At 40.4% G+C, this 22,434-nt stretch overlaps 2 protein-coding genes and 1 long non-coding RNA gene across 6 annotated transcripts in view; 2 read left to right on the forward strand and 1 right to left on the reverse strand.

The window, feature by feature from the left end:
• Positions 1 to 1,418: 1,418 nt before the first annotated feature.
• Positions 1,419 to 16,142, forward strand: LOC127644537 (ras-related protein Rab-12-like). Its single transcript, XM_052127740.1, has 6 exons — positions 1,419 to 1,790; positions 3,163 to 3,223; positions 12,162 to 12,300; positions 12,433 to 12,522; positions 12,819 to 12,923; positions 14,458 to 16,142. Exons 1-6 carry the CDS (start codon positions 1,586 to 1,588, stop codon positions 14,563 to 14,565), a joined length of 708 nt encoding a protein of 235 aa, XP_051983700.1. The 5' UTR covers positions 1,419 to 1,585; the 3' UTR covers positions 14,566 to 16,142.
• Positions 16,143 to 16,275: 133 nt separating this feature from the next.
• LOC127644544 (uncharacterized) overlaps positions 16,276 to 22,434 on the reverse strand; it is a 75,797-nt gene continuing 69,638 nt past the window's right edge. Inside the window, exon 2 of the long non-coding RNA XR_007970673.1 lies at positions 16,276 to 17,322. This is a non-coding gene — a long non-coding RNA (uncharacterized LOC127644544). The remainder of the gene's footprint in view (positions 17,323 to 22,434) is intronic.
• The window catches only part of LOC127644516 (microtubule cross-linking factor 1-like), a 76,247-nt gene continuing 72,897 nt past the window's right edge, over positions 19,085 to 22,434 (forward strand). For all 4 annotated transcript variants that reach the window (XM_052127706.1, XM_052127709.1, XM_052127707.1 and 1 more), the window contains exon 1: positions 19,085 to 20,021. In XM_052127706.1, coding sequence (XP_051983666.1) covers positions 19,305 to 20,021 — 717 coding nt within the window. In that variant the 5' untranslated portion in view covers positions 19,085 to 19,304. The remainder of the gene's footprint in view (positions 20,022 to 22,434) is intronic.

The following is a 22,434-nucleotide window of genomic DNA, read 5'->3' on the forward strand; positions in this document are numbered from 1 at the left end:
GCCTGCGTTAAGGGAACCACATGAGGGAGGAGGATGTCTTCCCTGAGATTGCCTGCAATGACAACAGCCTCAGTCCGATGATGCTGTGACACACCGCCCCAGACCATGACGGACCCTACTCCTCCAAATCGATCCCACTCCAGAGAACAGGCCTCGGTGTAACGTTCATTCCTTCGACGATAAACGCGAGTCCGACCATCACCCCTGGTGAGACAAAACCATGACTCGTCAGTGAAGAGCACTTTTTGCCAGTCCTGTCTGGTCCAGTGATGGTGGGTTTGTGCCCATAGGCGACATTGTTGCCAGTGATGTCTGGTAAGGACCTGCCTTACAACAGGCCTACAAGCCCTCAGTCCATTTACATTTACATTTATGCATTTGGCAGACGCTTTTATCCAAAGCGACTTACAGAGCCCTTATTACAGGGACAATCCCCCTGGAGCAACCTGGAGTTAAGTGCCTTGCTCAAGGACACAATGGTGGTGGCTGTGCGGCTCGAACCAGCATCCTTCTGATTACCAGATTACCAGTTATGTGCTTAGACCACTACACCACCACCACTCCAAGTCCAGCCTCTCTCAGCCTATTCCAGATAGTCTGAACACTGATGGAGGGATTGTGCGTTCCTGGTGTAACTCGGGCAGTAGTTGTTGCCATCATGTACCTGTCCCGCAGGTGTTATATTCAGACGTACCAATCCAGTGCAGGTGTTTTAACACTTGGTCTCCCACTGCGAGGACGATCAGCTGTCCTTCCTGTCTCCATGCGCTGTCTTAGGCATCTCACAGTACAGACATTGCAATTTATTGCCCTGGCCACATCTGCAGTCCTCATGCCTCCATGCAGCATGCTTAAGGCACATTCACGCAGATGAGCAGGGACCCTGGGCATCTTCATTTGGTGTTTTCTTTTGGAGTCAGTAGAAAGGTCTCTTTAGTGTCCTAAGTTTTTAATGATGAACTTCATTGCCTACCGTCTGTAAGCTGTTATTGTCTTAACGACTGTCACAGGTGGATGTTCATTCATTGTTTATGGTTAATTGAACAAGGTTGGAAAACATTGTTTAAACCTTTTACAATAAAGATCTGTAAAGTTATTTGGATTTTTACAAAATTATCTTTATAACACAGTGTCCTGAATTTTATATATATATATATATATATATATATATATATATATATATATATATATATATATATATATATATATATATATTATGCAGACAGACAGACAGATGCCTATATCGCCAGGATCCGCTACTGATATTTATTTCTGTAAATTTTTTAAGCAATTTTTTTTAATTATTCTATCAAACTATTTAATTTCACGTTTGATATACAAATATTATTTATTCTAAAGGGAATTTTGCTACATCCTTTGGAACGCGTCGGAACCGGAAGTGGTAGTGACGTCACGCCCGCTCCAGTATTCCCAGCGCAGAACAACAACTGACCTAGAGAAACAAACTTTGACAAACTTCAGAGAAAAGCCCTTTTGAAGTTTATTAAAGTTACCCTCCGTGATGCGTGGCGGTATTTAAAGCGCTCCGGCCGCGTGACAGATGTGTAGTGGCCGTTAGTGCTAGATGGAGTCGGGCTTCGGTGTCCAGCGGAGGGCCGGCGGAGTCTCGCCCGCTGTGGGAGCGTCGCAGCGCCGCAGGAAGGTGCCACCGCGAGTCGCTGATTACAAACTGCAGGTGATCATCATCGGCTCCCGCGGCGTGGGCAAGACCAGCCTGATGGAGAGATTCACCGATGACACCTTCTGCGAGGCGTGCAAGTCCACTGTGGGTAAGACAAACGGAGAGAAAGTTGAGCTGTCAGTCTGGATGCTCATGAAGAAACATTGTCGGTCTATGTTTACTTGTTCAACTTGTGTCTATTTGTCCGCGTTTAGTTAATATATCAACACGCAGGTGTTCTGTTCAATTACTCCTGTACTCAAAAATATTGATAGTTAAGTATAGATATTACGTGAACTATAGCCAATTAGTATATCTTTAAAATAATAATGGGTAAGCTGTAGTTTTACTATGTATACTGGCTTACTCGTATTCTAAAATACCCTGTGCTCATGCGCAGAGATGTGGTTTATATATGTGGCTATACATGATATTCTTTTAGGGGAACTTATAAAGCAATGACAAAACACATTATTAAGGGTGTGCGGGCTCACACTGAATATTATGCAGGGCACATATGTTCTTTCATGACATCACATAAGGCAAAAAATAACGTTGTATCATTCTGAATAGGGACTTTAAGAAGCAAGGCTTTGAATAAAAAAACTAAAAATATCAATAGCATGTTAATAATAATATCTAGGTTTTAGACGTAAGCTATATTATATCGTACAAGAATAAAACTCTTCTTCTTACAGTTATTTAACACTACAAGCATCCCTTCTCTTGCTGTTTTAAATGATGTTTAATGATTAAATTCTCCGTTCCGCCATCATTATTGCTTCCTGTCCGCAGCTGTTGCTGAAAGTCCTATTATTTTGTTTACATTCCACATCTGTAAACTCCTTTAACTCTCACCCACCAGAGATGCCTACGGTTAGATTGGAGGAGGAATGGTCGCAGAAGATTTGTTCGTAATACATGTAATGCACATGTCAATGAATATTTGTATTGGATTGAAAAGTTTAGGGTACATATAAACAATATGTTCACAATCTGCAATCGGATTAAATGTATTCGGATTGATGAATAATAGCACATGTAAACGTAGCCAGTGACACCTAGTGGCCTGGATGCTGCCTCATACACACACAGTAGTTTTCAGTTACCAATGCAATTGTACAAATTCACTTTGCACATTAAGCCAGGATGAATGAAAGTGTCCACTAATAGGCCAGTTATTGAGATTAAGCAAGTAGTTTTCAGCTGGTCATGTGATCCTAACATGGCTGCCCCCATGAGAGTGCCCCTTCCCCATGTTGAATAAAAGCGCTCATATAAGGCTACTGATATGACTGAACTCTATCTCACATAAGTGGCCATGATTTCATACATTTGTTTTAATATTACTATTCATTTATTTATAAGTAAAACCTTTACGTCACAAGAGGCTGTGCATTACAGTGAGGGGGTTGTTCATTACGACATTAAATTGAATGCCTCTTTTTGTGTGTTTGTTTTGACCGTTTGTGTTTTTGAAGGTGTGGATTTTAAAATCAAAACTGTGGAACTGAGAGGGAAGAAGATTCGCTTACAGATCTGGTAAGTGGAGAGGAAACTGTTCCCTTATCGTTGACTCAACCCACCATGTCGCTTCCTGTGTCTCAGAAGCACATGAGATGGAATTCCAGAACTCAAAATCAGATGCCGTCCATCTGTGGCTGCTGAGATTGAATCAGCGCTCGTGTTAACATCAAGTATAATCAATTGTGTGTTTTGTGATCTTTTATTTGTGATTGCTTTCAGAATCCCAGTGACTGTAAATATGTGCATTTTAAGTGCGATGTCACTTACTAACTAAAAAAAGTGTTTTTACTTTCTACTCCCTTTGACTGCATGAAATTACAATGCTGTGAAAAAGTATTTTCTCCATCCTGATTGCTTCTATTTTTGTGTATTTTTCATACTAAATTGTTTTAGATCTTCAAACGAGATTTAACATAAAACTAAGGCAACCTGAGTAAACACAAAATACAGTTTTCAAAAAAAAATATTTTATTGAAGCAATAAAGTAATCCAACACCTATATCACCCATGTGAAAAACTACCTTCCCCCTTAAACTTTATAGCCAGTTGTGCCAACTTTAGCTGCAACACCTGCAACAAAACACGTCCGATAACTGGAGATCAGTCTTTCACAACGCTGTGGTGGAATTTTTGGCCACTCTTCTTTGCAGAACTGCTTTAGTTCAGCCACACTGGAGGGTTTTTGAGCATGAACTGCCCGTTTAAGGTCCTGCCACAGCATCTCAATCGGGTTCAAGTCAGGACTTTGACTAGGCCACTCCAAAACTTCAATTTAGCTTCATTTGAGCCATTCAGAGGTGGACTTACTCCTATGCTTTGGATCATTGCCTTACTGCATAATCCAGTTGTGCTTGAGATTCAACTCACGGACTGATGACCGGACATTTTCTTTTATTTCCTACTTTTTTTAAGAATGTGAAATGTCAGAATAATAGTAGAGAGAATTATTTCTTTCAGCTTTTATTTCTTTCATCACATTCCCAGTGAGTATGTCCAGAAGTTGACATACACTTTGTTAGCATTTAGTAGCATTGCCTTTAAATGGTTTAACATTTTGGGTAGCCTTTCACTAGCTTCTCACAATAAGTTGCTGGAATATTAGCCCATTCCTCCAGACAGAACTGGTGTAACTGTGTCAGGTTGGTAGGCCTCCTTGCTCGCACACGCTTTTTCAGTTCTGCCCACAAATTATCTATCAGATTGAGGTCAGGGCTTTGTGATGGCCACTCCAATACCTTGACTTTGTCCTTAAGCCTCTTTGCCAAATCTTTGGAGGTATGCTTGGGGTCATTGTCCATTTGGAAGACCCATTTGTACCGAGCTTTAACTTCCTGGCTGATGTCTTGAGATGTTGCTTCAATATATCCACATCATTTTCCATCCTCATGATGCTATCTATTTTGTGAAGTGCACCAGTCCCTCCTGCAGCAGAGCACATGATGCTTCCACCCCCATTCTTCACGGTTGGGATGGTGTTCTTCGGCTTGCAAGCCTCACCCTTTATCCTCCAAATATAATGATGGTCATTAAGGCCAAACAGTTACATTTTTGTTTAATTAGACCAGAGGACATTTATCCAAAAAGGAAGATCTTTGTCCCCACTGTAGTCTGGATTTTTTTTAGCCTTTCAGGTTATGTTGATATAGGACTCGTTTTGCTGTGGATATAGATACTCGTCTACCTGTTTCCTCCAGCATCTTCACAAGGTCCTTTGCTGTTGTTCTGGGATTGAATTGCACTTTTTGCAGCAAACTACGTTCATCTCTAGGAGACCAAATGCGTCTCCTTCCTGAGCAGTATGATGGCTGTGTGGCCCCATGGTGTTTATACTTGCGTACAATTGTTTGTATAGATGAACGTGGTACCTTTAGGCATTTGGAAATTGCTCCCAAGGATGAACCAGACTTGTGGAGGTCCAAAATGTTTTTCATTTTGAAATGAATGAGTTTGAAGGTAGGCCTTAAAAAACATCCACAGGTACACCTCCAATTCAGTACAGCTCCTATCAGAAGGTAATTGTCTAAATGTCTAAAGGCTTGAAATAATTTTCTGGAATTTTCCGAGCTGCTTCAAGGCACAGTTATCTTAGTGTATGTAAAGTTCTGACCCACTAAAATTGTGATAGTCAATTAAAAGTGAAACAATCTGTCTGTAAACAATTGTAGGAATTAATTACTCGTGTCATACACAAAGTAGATGGCCTAAACAACTTGTGAAGACTATTGTTTGCTAATATTAAATTTGTGGAGAGGTTAAAAAATGAGTTTTAATGACTTCAACCTAAGTGTTTGTAAACTTCTGATATCAACTGTATATCAGGAAGTGGCTAGGCATGCCATGTTATAAATAAATTGCATGTGACAAATAAATACTGTATAATGGAGTGTTTACTCCGATCCAGTATGAAGCCAGAAGGCACCAATCAGATCCCACATGGCGAGTAGCATGTGCCTGAAGAAGCCATAATTTATCGACTTCAATATATCAGCCAAATTTTCTTATCGGATGATAACTTTAAAATTCACATTTATCAGCCAATACCGATATGGCCGTCGATGTATTGTATTGTGTATATATATTGATTACCACAAAAATATATTTTGACTCGTCCCTTTTTTCTTTAAAAAACAACAACAAAAATCCTACTTTCCATCCACCTTTCGTGCTATTTTGTTATCGACAGTGAAAATGCAAAAAATAAAATTGCGACATTTGCCGCCTTCTGCCCGTTTCCATTGAAATGGCCTTTTATCGATAAAAATGGTGTGCGTGATGACATCATGCCTAAAAAAAACACTTTGTCGCAGAAATTTTGGTTTGGTGCAAAAGAAATCTACCCTGAAGCTCCAAAAATCTGCTCCATTCAGAAGAGCTAATTCACCTCCCAGATGTCCCTATTTTTTTCCTCCGAAGTTTTGGTAAAATTGGGAGATTATTGAGAAAGCAATCAGAAGAGGAGGAATTGCAATCAAAAGGGAGCAGTTGCCCTTCTGACAGGACTGTAATATTGGTCCTGATGTTGCACCTATCACAGGTTGGAAATGGTTCCGACCCGAAAGCGAATCGTCATGGCCCTGTTCAAGCTGGCAACCTGCACCAAGTAGTGGGGGAATCTTTCTGTCTCCGTATAAGGACCATCAATCGATGTGTATATGCGGTGTGCACAGCTATTAAAGAAACATTTATGTGGTGTAATATCAGGGTTTACATATGATACATTCCTGATATTCAATATTTTGTACAATTATCTAATCTAAAGCATCACCATCACAACTGCATCATGTCCCGCATATTTCTCCAGCAACTTTTAACGACCAATTGAACTCGATTATCATCTAAAATGTATTTTAGCTTCATAATGCAAATTAAAATTTTCTGAAGCAGCAGTAAATGCGATCCGAGGTAAAGATGGTTAGATTTAAAGTATTTAAACTAGGGCTGTCGATTTAACGCGTTAATTCAGTGCAATTAATTTGACAAAAAATAAAGCGTTAAAAAAATTTACGCACCATAATAAGGAAGATTCCTGAGAAATGCAAGCTTGTAGTACCACCTGTTTACTCCAGAGGGCAGTAACTGAAATTTCAGCTGTAGGAGCAACACACAGTTTATACAGTGAACAAAACAACCCACAACACAAACATGTGTTACATTCTTGCGTTCAAAACACTTGGAGTGCAAATGCAAACTAAGAGATCTCAAGATGTGTTTAAAGATTGAATATTAAACGTATATATATGACGCAACGCACCCGAGACGCTACACAAGCATGAGTAGGTGTGTAGGTGTGGATTGACGGGCTCTTAAACAAGCACTCACAATAAATCTCCAACTGATTGACAAATTCACTTGTGTAATGGATTGCTGTGAACTGTGTGTTAATGATTGACTTATGATCAATAATATGATAGTAAACAATACATGATCAATGATTAACTCTTCTGCCACAAGAATGTAAAGCATTTTAATTATCTGAATTTTTTTTATTATATATATATATATATATATAAATATTTGTATATGCGATTAATCGCGATGAATTAATTCCACACCATGTAACACCGTGTAATTAATTCGATTAAAATTTGTGATCGATTCACAGCCCTAATTTAAACGTTTTAAAATGTTCAAAAGCTCGTTATCTGAAAGTGATCTTGGCATTGGACAAATAGTTCTGATAGTTTATAGTCTTGAGAAATGTGCAGACCATTCTGAGAACGTCATTCAGATGACTTGATTCATCTACAGAAGTTTGTGTAAAGAAATGTCTAAAAAATTATATATTTTTTTAGTTTGGTTATTAATTTTTTTTATTTAATGCTATTTTCGTTTTTACATTTAATACAGGGGATTTTGCCGGCATTTTTTCAAAACTATAAACAATAATTTAATAGAACTGGGCTGTAAGTGTTCCAAAAAAAATAAAAAAATCATACTGAAGCTTTTCACCTAATATTGTGTTTATTCTTAATTTAAAACATCTTTGTGCACAGAAATTATGTTTCATGTTTTGTGGGCTAATTCCGTGACTGCCGTCTATTGTTTTGAACGGTGTGGAAAATAAACTTTTATAAATAAACTGATGGATTCTGCGATTTAAATTAATCGCAAACAGTGGCCATTCATTTGTTCAATATGCACGAGATATTTGTGTTGGCACTCCTGGAAGTGTCCCATTTGCAGATCGGATCTATATGCCGTAAAGATCAATCCATAATCACGTACAATAAATTGACTTTCAATACTGTCGTCATGATCAAGTCAAGTGGTTTTTATTGGCGTTTCAACCATATACAGTTAGTACAGTACACAGCAAAACGAGACAACGTTCCTCCAGGACCATGGTGCTACATAAAAACAACAGAGGACCAACACAGGACCACATGAGACAACACAGCGAAATAAAATACCTATATAAAAAAACCTATATATACCTATATAAAGTGCACGTGCAAACATGTGCAAAAAGTACGGGACAGTACAACAAATTTCTGACAATGAACAGGACAATAGACACAGTGCAGCGCCGACCAGTACTCAGTAGGGCAAAAAGATTACAGTTTCTAAAAACGTACACATAACATACTATGAGATAGTGTTCTATGCACATAGCAGTTATTGAGGTAGCAGACAGTTATAAAGTGACAGTAATTAAAGTGCAACTCAGGGCACGTGTGTGTCAAACCAGTCTCTGAGTATTGAGGAGTCTGATGGCTTGGGGGAAGAAGCTGTTACACAGTCTGGCCGTGAGGGCCTGAATGCTTCGGTACCTCTTGCCAGACGGGAGGAGGGTAAAGAGTTTGTGTGAGGGGTGTGTGGGGTCGTCCACAATGCTGGTTGCTTTATGGATACAGTGTTTTTTGTAAATGTCTTTGATGGAGGGAAGAGAGACCCCAATGATCTTCTCAGCTGTCCTCACTATCCTCTGCAGGGCTTTGCGGTCCGAAACGGTGCAAGTCCCAATCCAGGCAGTGATGCAGCTGCTCAGGATGCTCTCAATAGTCCCTCTATAGAATGTAGTGAGGATGGGGGTTGGGAGATGTGCTTTCCTCAGCCTTCGAAGAAAGTAGAGACGCTGCTGGGCTTTCTTGGTGATAGAGCTGGTGTTGAGGGACCAGGTGAGGTTCTCAGCCAAGTGAACACCAAGGAATTTGGTGCTTTTGACGATCTCCACAGAGGAGCCGTCGATGTTCAGCGGAGTGTGTTCACCTTGTGCTCTCCTAAAGTCAACAACCATCTCTTTTGTTTTGTCGACATTCAGGGACAGGTTGTTGGCTCTACACCAGTTCGTCAGCCGCTGGACCTCCTCTCTGTATGCTGACTCATCGTTCTTGCTGATGAGACCCACCACGGTCGTGTCATCTGCGAACTTGATGATGTGATTCGAGCTGTGCATTGCTGCACAGTCGTGAGTCAGCAGAGTGAACAGCAGTGGACTGAGCACACAGCCCTGGGGGGCCCCAGTGCTCAGTGTGGTGGTGGTGGAGAGGCTGTTCCCGATCCGGACTGACTGAGGTCTCCCAGTCAGGAAGTCCAGGATCCAGTTGCAGAGGGAGGTGTCCAGGCCCAGCAGGTTCAGCTTTCCAATCAGGTGCTGGGGAATGATTGTGTTGAATGCTGAGCTGAAATCTATGAACAGCATTCGAACGTATGAGTCCTTATTGTCTAGGTGGGTGAGGGCCAGATGGAGGGTTGTGGTGATGGCGTCGTCTGTTGAACGGTTTGAACGATACGCAAACTGCAGTGGGTCTAGTGAGGGGGGCAGCTGGGTCTTAATCTGCCTCATGACGAGCCTCTTGAAGCACTTCATGATGATGGGTGTAAGTCGCGACGGGACGGTAGTCGTTGAGGCAGGACACTGAAGACTTCTTTGGCATGGGGATGATGGTGGTGGCCTTGAAGCACGTTGGAACGACGGCGCTGCTCAGAGAGATGTTGAAGATGTCGGTAAGAACATCTGCTAGCTGGTCTGCACATCCTCTGAGCACTCTGCCAGGAATGTTGTCTGGTCCAGCAGCCTTCCGTGGGTTGACTCTACGTAGAGTTTTCCTCACATCTGCCGTGGTAAGACAGAGCACCTGGTCGTTGGGAGGAGGGTGGACTTCCTCGCCATCACGTCGTTCTGCACTTCAAACCGAGCGTAGAAGTCGTTCAGCGCATCTGGAAGGGAGGCATCTTTGTCACAGGCAACTGATGTTGTCCTGTAGTTGGTGATGGCCTGGATGCCCTGCCACATGCGCCACGTGTCACCGCTGTCCTGGAAGTGACTGTGGATTCTCTGGGCGTCGGCGCTTTGCCTCTCTGATTGCCCGTGACAGTTTGGCCCTAGCTGTTCTTAGGGCTGCCTTATCGCCTGCTCTGAAGGCGGAGTCTCGGACCTCAGCAGCGTGCGCACCTCCGCAGTCATCCACGGCTTCTGGTTGGAGCATGTGGTGATGGTCTTGAGAAAGTGACATCATCAATGCACTTGCTGATGTAGCTGGTCACTGATGCTGTGTATTCCTCCAAGTTGGTAGAATCGCCATATGTTGCAGCCTCCCTGAACATGTGCCAGTCAGTACACTCAAAACAGTCCTGAAGAGCAGAGATGGCTCCTGCTGGCCAGGTTTTCACCTGCTTCTGAAGCGGTTTTGTGCGCCTGACGAGCGGTCTGTATGCTGGAATTAACATAACAGAGATGTGGTCTGAGTAGCCGAGGTGTGAGCGGGGCTCCGCCCGTGCACGCCTGGGATGTTTGTGTAAACAAGATCAAGCCGTTCAGCCTCTCTCGTTGCAAAGTCCACATACTGATGAAATTTAGGGAGCACTGTCTTGAGATTTGCATGGTTGAAATCTCCGCGACAATAAACAGTCCGTCGGGGTGAGCGTTCTGCAGTTCAGCTCATAGCCCCATACAGTTCACAGAGCTTCCTTAGCGTTAGCGCTGGGGAATGTAAACTCGGTTATGCAAACAGTGGTGAATTCCGTGGTAGATTAAAAGGTCTGCATCTAACAGTCACAAGCTCCAACAGCGATGAACAGTAACTAGAGACTAGCATAGAGTTCTTGCACCATTCCGTGTTGATGTAAACACACAAGCCACCACCGCGAGTCTTACCGCAGAGAGCTGTATTTCTGTCGGCACGAAACGAGACGAGCCCGTCTAGCTGAATGGTGGCATCCGGAACTCTGTCGCTGAGCCACGTCTCCGTGAAAACAAAGACGCAGCAGTCTCTAAACTCAGGCTGCGTAGCCTGCTGGAGTCGGATATAGTCCAGTTTATTGTCCAGGGAGCAAACATTTGAGAGCAGGATAGACGGGAGAGCTGGCCGGCTAGGGTTTGTTTTTAGCCTAGCATGGACTCCGCCCTCTTTCGCGCTTCTGCTTTCGCACACCGCTACGACGTCCTCTCCCGCCACGGCATCAGGCGACGCCGAGGGCTGGAGGCCTGGTCTCCGCAGCAAGCCGAGTACGCGTAGCGCCTCCTGCAGGTCATCATGCAGCTTGGTTTTTGCATGAGTCTTATATTTCAGTAGTGTCTGGCGATGGTAGACACGAACACCGGTTGCTCCGATGTCCATGTGATGCAAAAGTCGGGCTTTTTTAACAAAAATAGCACCATTGTGGATCCGGAGTGGCCGCTGCGTGCTACTGCGCCACCATCTTGGATCATTGTCCAAGATGATTAACACAGGCTAACGATTGTGGCAAACTCTGTCATGTGACACTACATTTTTGCGTTAATGCTGTTTTTATCAACAAAAACCATTTTTCGCAACATTTGATGTATCGACATCGACAGAGTTTATGCGCTTTAGTTAAACTGAAAATAGTTTGTCGACATTTGTGACATTTTAGCGATAATGTGCGTTTCCATCAGCTTTATTTTGATGCGCTAAAAATCCTTTGATGGAAACGTTGTTTATGTTGATTACCACAAAAATTCGTTTTGACTCTTGCCTCATTTTCAAAAATGGAGGTTACAGTGAGGCACTTACAATGGAAGTGAATGGGGCCATTTTTTTGGAGGGTTTTAAGGAAGACATTTTAAGCTTATAATTTTATAAAAGCCTTGATACATTTTCGTTGCCATGCATATCATTAATATCTTAATTATGGATATCTGCCAACAAGTCTGAGCGTTAAAAACATGTTTTGATACTCGCGCGTTCTGCGATACTTCGCTCGACTTTGCTGTTTTTGAATGCAAGAACGTGTCCGGTGTGAATGCCACCTTACAATGTTTTTCTGTGTGTGTCTATCCAGATCACCTCATCCATTGGTGTCAATACGTTGGTTAAACTTTTTTACCTAATGATATAATATCTGATATCCAAATCAATCCTGATGTACATGTGTACTTTAATGTGTGCCATAACGGTGGATCGTTTTACCATTTATTTATTATAGTGTATCAGAAGATTTATTCCCCAATTTGAATGTCAAATTAATTTATATAATTTTGCATTCACAGGGACACGGCTGGTCAGGAGAGGTTTAACAGCATCACCTCAGCGTATTACCGCGGTGCGAAAGGCATCGTGCTCGTCTATGACATCACCAAACAGGAAACCTTTGATGACCTGCCCAAATGGATGAAAATGATTGACAAGGTGTGCCAAAATAATGCATAAAATACATCATCAAACCCAAAGATTAATGGTTTTCTGGACTGTCTCAATATACAGCATCCTCACCAAGAGAGCTGTTCTTTTCTAACTTGTAGCTGTTTTGGTTCTTTGCAGTATGCGTCAGAGGACGCTGAACTCCTATTGGTCGGGAACAAGCTGGACTGCGAGTCCGATCGCATCATCTCACGGCAACAAGCTGAGAGGGTGAGACCATTGCGTGGAAAATGTTGCACGTAACGATGACAAAACAATAAGGATACACTTGTCTGCCCCTAGGGGGCGCCAAATCTTCCATTGAGGCACATTGAAATATCAAGACATGTCTTCTAATTAGTATTTTAATAGTAATGAATTTTATTCATATAGTTTTAATTTTGCTGGATGCTGAAGCTTGATTGCAATGCACAGTCTGCGACAAACTTTTAGAATCTGAATATGTTTCAATGTATGTCATTTATTTATTAAAAATAGATGTTTTTATATATTTATCTAAATGACAGTTTGCTTCACGGATATCAGGGATGCGTTTCTGTGAAGCCAGTGCCAAGGATAACTTTAACGTTGATGATATGTTTCTTAAACTAGTAGACGACATTTTGTGTAAGGTGAGTTTGGAGCTGTTTCTACTGTTTATTATTTCACCTTGTTTACTATAAGTGTTTTTACTTGACCTTGTGTATTGGGAATTGGCTATCTGTAAATCAGAGAATGTGGATGTTTCTGGCTCTTGAACTAAAAGGAGAGAACTTAAAGGAACAGTTCACCCAAAACTGACAACTCTCATCATTTACTCACCCTCATGCCATCCCAGATGTGTATGACTCGCTTTCTTCTGCAGAACTCAAACAAAGATTTTTAGAATATGTTTTCAGCTCTGTAGGTCCATACAATGCAAGTGAATGGGTGTCAAATTCAGAAGCGATATGAGAGGTGTGGGTGAGAAACAGATAAATGTTTACATCCTTTTTTACTATGAATCAGTCTCCACTTTCACCTTCTGCTTCTACTGTTTTTGGTGATTCACATTCTTCCTGCATATCGCCCCCTACTGGGCAGAGAGGAGAATTTATGGATAAGAATTACTTAAATATTGAACTGTTTCTGACCCACACCTATCATATTGTCTCTGAACACATGGATTTAACCACTGGAATCATAAGGATTACTTTTGGGCTCCCTTTTATGTGCTTTTTGGTTCTTCAAATTTCTGGCCACCATTCACTTGCATTGTATGGACCTAAAGAACTGAGATATTCTTCTAAAAATCTTCATTTGTGTTCTGCAGAAGATAAAAGTATTCAGATTCAGATTTTAAAGGGACAGTTCACCCAAAAATGATAATTCACTCATCATTTACTCATCCTCATGCCATCCCAGATGTGTGTGACTTTCTTTCTTCTGCAGAACACAAATTAAGATTTTTAGAAGAATATTTTAGATCTGTAGGTCCATACAATGCAAGTGCATGGTGACCAAAAATGTTAAGTTCCAAAATACACAAAACGGAAGCATAAAGGTAATCCATACTACTCCAGTGGTTAAATCCATGTCTTCTGAGGCAATATAATAGGTGTGGGTGAGAAACAGATCAAAATGTAAGTCCTTTTTTTACCCTAAATCTCCATTTTCACTTTTATTTTCAGATGTGAAAGTGAAACTAAACAGGCATTACATGTAACTCTTGGATGTAAAAGTGAAAGTCGAGATTTAGAGCAAAAAAAGGACTTAAATATTGTTGTTTCGCACCCACACCTACCAAATCGCTTCTGGATTACTTTTGTGCTGCCTTTATGTGCTTTTTAAAGCTTCAAAGTTCTAGTCACCATTCACATGCATTGTATGGACCAACAGAGCTGAGATATTCGTTCAAATATCTTTGATGTGTTTTGCTGATGAAAGAAAGCATGAGGGTGAGTAAATGATGAGAGAATTTTCATTTTTGGGTGAACTACCCATTTAACTGGCCAAAGGGAAAAATTGCCAATCAGATTGAAGCTTGCCGTATTCAGAAGTTTCTTGGCATTTTTGTGTAGTATGCATGGGGCTATATGTGTGCATGCTATCTGAGTCTGAAATTGGCAATCTACATGTGTTTTTTTTTCAGTCTTAAAAGCTTTTTTTAATGTTCTTTTTCCATAGATGCCACTTGAAGTCCCCAGTAAGGTGCTGTCCAACAGCATCCTATCACTTCAGCCCGAGCCCGAAATTCCACCAGAGCTGCCGCCTTCTCGCATACGCTGCTGTTGAGATTCAGCTCCAGGGCATTAATTCCCGTACACCTCTCTCAGTGTTATAACCCAACACATGCTGTTACAGCCACCAGAGGGCGATATGCCCATACGAATCAGTATTACACATATTCATCACTGCAGTAGATGATAGACTGACAAACAATAGACTGTTTTATTTAACATATTCCATATTTGGTACTTCTTGATGCCAAGTAACATTACTTTCTGACGTCCCGTACTTGCTCTACCTCATTTCTGGGAAGCACAGGATTGGGTTTGTCCGACATGTACCTTCCCTATTGGATAACCACTGCCTTTGCACCACAAACATATATGATATGAGTGCACGGCATGCCTTGAAATGTCATAACCCATCAACTCCTATTTACTATACGTTACATTGCCGTTTAATGCATTATTAGTGACCGGAAACACATTTGCACCATTTCTGTGGGACAAAAGAGACTCGACCGTGTTTCATTTCTCTTCCGTGTTTAAAGCACACATGTGGCATTTTGGGATACGTCTTCCAGGTCTCAAATTAAGATTTGGCATTCACAGCGAAGTGGGCGTCAATTTCATGCCAGATGTCATTTGTTTCTGTCGGCTGTGTGTTTACATTGTGGTTCGTTCGGCCTGTTGTTAATCGCCAGCGTGGGGGGAATTGTCTCATGCATTATGTCTTTGTGCCTTACGTTTTATCAGTGTTAGGGGGAATCTCACAAAAACACATCAGGGTCACACTTCACGCCAAAAAAGAAAATAAGAAAAGAAATGATGTTGTGCATAAAGAAAATGATTCGTACATGATTTTCAGTCATTTCATTTTTCAGTGTTTATTTTACTGCATTACAGCACAACAAATATTTCGGTATTTCTTTTTTTTATTTTTTATATCGACATAAATTCAAAGCTGTGCAACAAATGCATTATGCATATGCATCCATGATGCACTAATGCTTTTCAATTTAAAGAAATTACATCATTATTATTACTGTAATGAGAATACATGCAACAATTGTTCTTGATATGGTTCGTGAGATTCACTCGTTATTCTTTTGAAGTGTCTATTGAATTTAGATTTATTTGTTGTGTTTTGCACTACAATCTATTATAGCTAGTTAACAAACAGTTAAAATGCTGAACTTTAGTGAAGGACCTGTGCACATGAGATAATGTTATTGAGTGTTGTTGCTCTGCAGTCCGCCGTCAATGCCATTTAACTTTAGTTTCACAGATAAAAGTCATTCATTGGCATTAATCATTGTTTTTCATGTTCATCATTTTGCCACGGCTTTGAGTGAATTTAAGTTATTGCTGCAATCCTTGATTGATTCATTTCCTGTTGCCTGTAGAGATAAGACTGTATTTAAAGGGCCAGTTCACTGTAAAATTAAAGTTCTGTCATCATTTATTCACATTTAAAAAATATATATTTATAATGTTGCCTATTTTTTAAGATTTACGCATTTTATTTTCATAGCAAAATTCCATCAGATTGAATTTTGTGATGTTTAACTAAATTAAATGAATATTTAAAATAATTAGTTATTTGATTTGATTTATTAAAGATTATTCAATGCAATGTTATGGAATTTGAAATTGAAATGCATAAACCTGTAAAAAAAAAAATTGAATTTGTGCAAACTGATGTTGTTCCAAACCTCATATTTTTTTATTTATTTATTTATATATTTTTTTTTATTTTTTTTTTTTAAATAGTCTGTTAATCTTTGGGTGAACTGTCCCTTTAAAATGTAGTTGTGTAATACAGCGGTAATAAAAAAAAAAAATAAAAAAAGGGTTTTAATAGCTAATGCAATTAAACTGGCGAGCTGGCACCGGTAATGAATGAGTTAATGGGAGTTCTAGTGAAATTCAATATACAAAACAAACCATTTGTGTTTCTTATTGAATGAATCTCATGAAGTAATATCCTCAAAAGAAAAACCAACAAGAATTTATATATTGCATAAAGAATTTTTTTTATCATCATTATCTTGACATTGTTTTCATGCAAATTAAACAACTTAACCCCCATTTTAATGACTCTCATGCAATAGTAAAGAAAATCAACCTGGCCAAACTCTGTAATGAAAATCTGTATATTGTTGAAAACTAAATGCATTATAAAAATTACTGCTATGACGTATGTTAAAAATGAACATTTGAAAATTACAGTAATAATTACAAGACCGGTAATTGTCTCGAAAGTCGTTGTAGGCGAAATATGACCCGTATAGTTTCTTGACAGGTTTTGTGAGATTCACACTATCATTTAAACGAACTGAAAGATTATATTTGTGTGTAAATTTAGTGTGTTTCTGAGAAATGATGTGACAGTGTTATACTGAACAACAATACATGTGGCTGTTTTCTGTGTTTGAGGGACTAATATATATGACTGTTGCATTATTCAGGATTTTTTCTCAGTATAATTCTAATAATCACTTTTTGCACCATTTAACTCTCGGTTTTATTTAATATATTTAAATTCTAACTGTAAGTCATTGAAATGTAAAAAACTAAACTTCTGGTTGATTTATGTTAACAGTGTTACAGAACATATACTAACCTCAGAATGGTTTATATTTGCAAGTGTGACACTCTTGCTCTACCCGCTCCGTACGGGACTCAAACCAATGTCTCTGGCGTGGGAGGCGGGTGCTCTAGATCAGTCGCTAGTGCAGCTCTTGAGGTCAGGAGAGTGAGTTTAATACACATTGCACAGCAATCTACCAGCTGGCTCCCGTTACACTCACCCCCCTAAACCCTCACTCCCATCTGGGTCACGGCACCATTGTGACGCTCTTGTTTTACCCATGCCGTACAGGACTCGAACCACCGCTATCTACCAGCTGGCTCCCGTTACACAAGCTTGCGCCATATTGTAACCTTTTGAGTTACTCTAATGATCGTTTTCACCAAGTGCTTACTTTTATTTCTCTTCAGGATTGGCGAGTTTATAATGTATCTTTCCTCGCTGTACCCTGGAGTCAGATTTACTAAGCTGTACTTCTATTTTACTCGGGGCAACAAAAACCAAGCATTTTCGCATTTTATATATAAAAGCTTTGCCTGTTTTCTGTTTGTTTTGAAATATATTTGCAATCGCAAGTTTGGTAAAAGCTCAGTAGATCTTCCCAAATGGAAACTTGTTAAGACAGTCAATGTCCTGAAAAACAGAACCTAATATAAATCATTTCTAGTTGCGATACATGTTGCCTTTATGAATCTTCAGCTTTGTACAGAATATTTTGCCTTATTCTTTCTGAAGTCTCATGGCCGATTGCAGTAATCACAACATTACAAAAACATGAAATGGATCCTAATTGTATTGCAGAACAGAAGAGTACTTTGTATGAATAATACGTTGATATTAGGTATTTGAAACATTTTGGCATGTTTAAGCAGTTTTGTGGTATTTATAACTTGTGGCATTCTTAATCTAATGACGTGCAAATAAAGATCTATATTTATTACATGTGTGTGTGTGTGTGTGTGTGTGTGTGTGTGTGTGAGAACTTTTTGATGCTTTTCTCTTTTGCATAAGTATAGAATATTATTGTAAACCGATTATATGTAAAGTTGCAGGTGCATATTTTATTATTTATTAAGTGTGATATATATCCTCACGTTTAAGGATGCCATAAGATGCATATGTTATCATTCAATAATGAAATAACCTTTGCAGCTTATATTTGCTGAGAAGAGTTTTATTCTCAAACTTTGTGTATTTTAATTGATTTTTATTTGGAATAGCAGGGAGACATTATGGTACGAGATATTCATAAAATGTATAGTATTTAAATAGGATACAAGAAAGTAAATTTTTTGTTTAATGATTTAAAATGTACTGACTCATTTTCAACATTATGATGAACATTAATTGATAATCAAAATGTAATTAAATTATTATTCAGCTTTACTTACATTTTCTAGGCCATTTGTGTACAGTTCTCTGCTTTTGCACTAATTTTGAGAAATTTTAATTTTTTATTTATATATATTAATATTAATGATGCATTGTGATGCAGAAGCATCTTATGTCCCCCTTAAACTACACTCAAAAATATCATAATTTTATGATTTAGGCATTTAAATTTCTCCACAAAATTCCTTCAACTTGAATTGAGTAGGTGAATCGATAACCACATTTAATTAAAACCCCCAAATATATTTTAATAATTATTAATGAAGTTGAAAATGAAATGCGCAAATCTTAAATATAGTGGAAAATGTTTTAGCCTATTTTTATTTTAGCCTAGTGATTTCTTTATATTTCTTTCTCTAATATGTGCAACAGCTGTAATATTATAATATATGTGTTTCTCTGTGTGTGATGTTTGATTTGTGTGTATGCGGCGCGTCAACGCGTACGCGTCAGACCGGTACCGGTGCCCGAGGAGGGGTGTGTTCGTTCGGCGTTTGTGTGTGAAAAACAAGCGCATGCGCACTACGGTACCCGCGACACACACGGACTTGAGCGTGCTGCAGATTTTTCCCCTGTCAGAGAGCGGAAGAGGAGGCGGCCAGGAGGTTGATCGGACAGCAGGGAGATGATGGGAATAATCTGATCCCGGGGGGATGGGCTGATCTGACGGACAATATCACGGAGCTTCACACTTGACTTCACAGCATCCATAGTATTCCGCTCGGAAGAAAGTGAATCACGGGTGCGCATCCATCTGGAGTGATGAGCCAAAACGCGAAGAGAGAGACGCGCGTATCTGGATCCATCCATCAGGTTGTATAATGGAGAGCTCTAATGGCTCCGACACCAAACCTCATCATCATTCTCAGGTGGAGAAGAAGAGGTTAAACCGTACGCCGTCCCCCGCCAGACCCGTCCTGAAGGATGTGCACTCCCGGTCGACCAAACCAATCGTGCCAAAATCACCCAAACTCGCCAAGCAGCCCGTAGCGTCTTTAAGCCGCATCCAGAGGCGCACTGTCCAGGGCGCGAAGGACAAATGCACACCTGCGAAAAGCAACCTCAAGCCCTCAGCTACAAAAAAGCCCGTTAAGGTCACTCAGCATGCAACATCGGAACCGAACCCCCCCTGCAAAGTGGTGGACACCGCGCCACAGATTGCCAAATGTAAGGGGAGGCTGGCCGCGCTGGTCCCGGGATCCCCAATACGTGTCCCCACCGGGCGATCCGCTCAGACTGACAGCAGCTCGGATTTGTCCGATTGTCCGTCCGAGCCGCTCTCGGACGAGCAGCGACTCGTTCCGGCCGCCAACAGCGATGCGGAGTCGGGCAGCGGTTCCAGCGAGCGCGGGGAGCAGGTGGCCGCGGATAATCCCGGGATTCGGACGCGCATGGCGGGAGGGGTGTCTCGGGTTTCACCTCTGTCAGGTGTGCACGCGGAGAAAAGCGCACAACTCAAACCTGAGGGGAAGGAAATGGTGCAGGAGGAATTGTTAAGAGAGATTGAAGACCTCCGTTCGGAGAATGACTACCTCAAGGTGATCCGATGCTGTTTTAACATTCAAGTAGTGTGCCATGGTAAAGTCTTGGTGCTTTGATGTATACTTTGGTACTGTAAAATGACCTAATACCATGGTATCTAAGGTACTTCAAAGAATTCCGTGGGTTTATCATGGTGGATATCATGCTACCACAGTTATCTGATATTAGTATGACACTGAAGTGTTTACATTGTACAAACCAAGGTATTTTGGTACTGTGTATCAGTGGTACCAGGTGGCATTGCCATAGTACTCTAGATATACCATGGTACTGAATGATTACTTATTATCAATAGCTAAAGGTACCCAAAGAATACCATTGGATGTTACGTGTCCAAAAACATGGCTATACCATGGTAATTCTTATTATTAGTGAAATCACCAATTTGTTGTGTTTTTTATCTAACTGGGTGAGGTTTACACAGTTATTGATCGTGCAAACTCCTTTATTTTATCATTATTTGTATTTCCAGATTAAATCCCATCTGTCAGGCTGACTCAGTATTCTTCTGAGAGATTATGGATTGATCCATCTGTGAAATCCATGAGACTGTTTTATACAATGATTTGCATTTACACATGATAACCCCTTCTTTCACGTGATATGAGCGTGAAGCAATCATCTGTGTTCCACAACTGCTTTCGGGTCCTCGAATAACGTGTAACTAAGGGCAACCGGTTGACTTTCTGGTGCCCTCGCAGCCCTCCTATAGGGAGTTTGTTCCCTTAAGGTGCGAAACGTCTAGTGGAAATGTTTTTCCAACTCCATAACAGATCTTTTCATCAGGCTCTTTATTAGATTCAAAGAAACGCCTTCCTGTCTTGATTGATGTAAAATAGGGCTGAGCGATATGACGATATATCATGGCGACGATATAAAGCGGCAGTCGATAGATATTTTGCTCTATCGTGTATATTGCGATATGTAAATCCATGTGCGCAGTGCGGGGCTTCTCTATCAGTGGGCAGGGCTTCACGTAAGACAGAAGTTAAGAAACAGAATTTGGGGTTTTATGGCAATAAAAATATTTCGCTGGCACCCAAGCAAATTCGGTAACATTAACCTTGTGTTCAGTGCTTTTTACGATATGCTCATCTGTGTTTCATGCGCATGTCACGCGCGCTTTCTCTTGAGGTGGCAAGTGCGTGCGAGTCCAGCTGCTCTAGCTAGTCATTTAAAAAAAAAAAAAATGTTTGCCATTATTTTAGATATTTTCAAGAAATGTGTTTTGTTTTTATTTATTTTGTATTTATGCGTTATTATCTTTGTTGCATTGCATCGGAAAGATCTCGAGTTTCTTGAGGAAAGTTTATAATCATATTTTTTTATTATATTTACATTTACATTTATGCATTTCCCCCCGGAGCAACTTGGAGTTAAGTGCCTTGCTCAAGGACACAATGGTGGTGGCTGTGGGGCTTGAACCAGCAACTTTCTGATTACCAGATTACCAGTTATGGTGCTTAGACCACTACACCACCTCCACACCACTATTATATGGACTATTATTTAATTCACTGAAAGGATTATCCAAAATTGGCATCACAAAATGGGTATTTAATATATTAACCAATTTTTGTTGATTTTCCAACATTATTATTGTGATCATAGACTGTAAAAAAAGATGGACGATGCCCCTTCGCTCTTTTCCATTGGTGAGAACTGAAGCCGCCAGTGTCTCGATGTGGCACTGACATCTTGGGACTTGAGTCTGCGCAGTTGCGATTTCGGGACCAGACCTGCGCAGTAGTGAGCATGAAGTAAAGCCGCGAAATCAAGGCCCCGCCCTCACTCTCGCTGAATCAATCGCAAGCACACGCCCCTGCACTTTTGACTTTTGACTTATGACGGTGTGAAATAATGAAGTATAGAAATTTACATATTAAATTTAAAGCTCCAATCTCCTCAGTCCTCCGAAGATCCCGAAAAAAGTCAGTTGGTGCTTCAGTGACTACTTCGCTCAGAGAACCTGTCAATCACAGCTGTCAATCATGATGTCACAGCACCGTTTTTATAGCATCAAATAACTAAAAACAAACTTATTTTGAAAACAAACACTTGAAATTACATCAACGTGATAGAAACGACAGTAAATGACAGAAACTATCTTTGGAAAAAAGATATGTGAAGTGTAATTTAATTGTTTAGTTGGTCTCACGTCCTGTTGAATAACATGGGGAGGCGGGGCTTATGACCTATACTAGGACCAGTCACCGGGGGGCGATCGAGACGTTTTGGCTTCACTTTTGAGGACTTGTGCGGCACACTTGGTTGTGATATGAAATAACTCATAACATGATATAAGATTTTGGTCATATCACCCATCCCTAATGTAAAATATGAAGGGAATTTTGTCTAATTAATTCTGATTCTGATTCGCATTCTGAATTTCATTCTGATTTGTTTTTC

This window comes from Xyrauchen texanus, chromosome 6 (assembly GCF_025860055.1).
Source record: "Xyrauchen texanus isolate HMW12.3.18 chromosome 6, RBS_HiC_50CHRs, whole genome shotgun sequence".
Lineage (NCBI taxonomy): Eukaryota > Metazoa > Chordata > Actinopteri > Cypriniformes > Catostomidae > Xyrauchen > Xyrauchen texanus.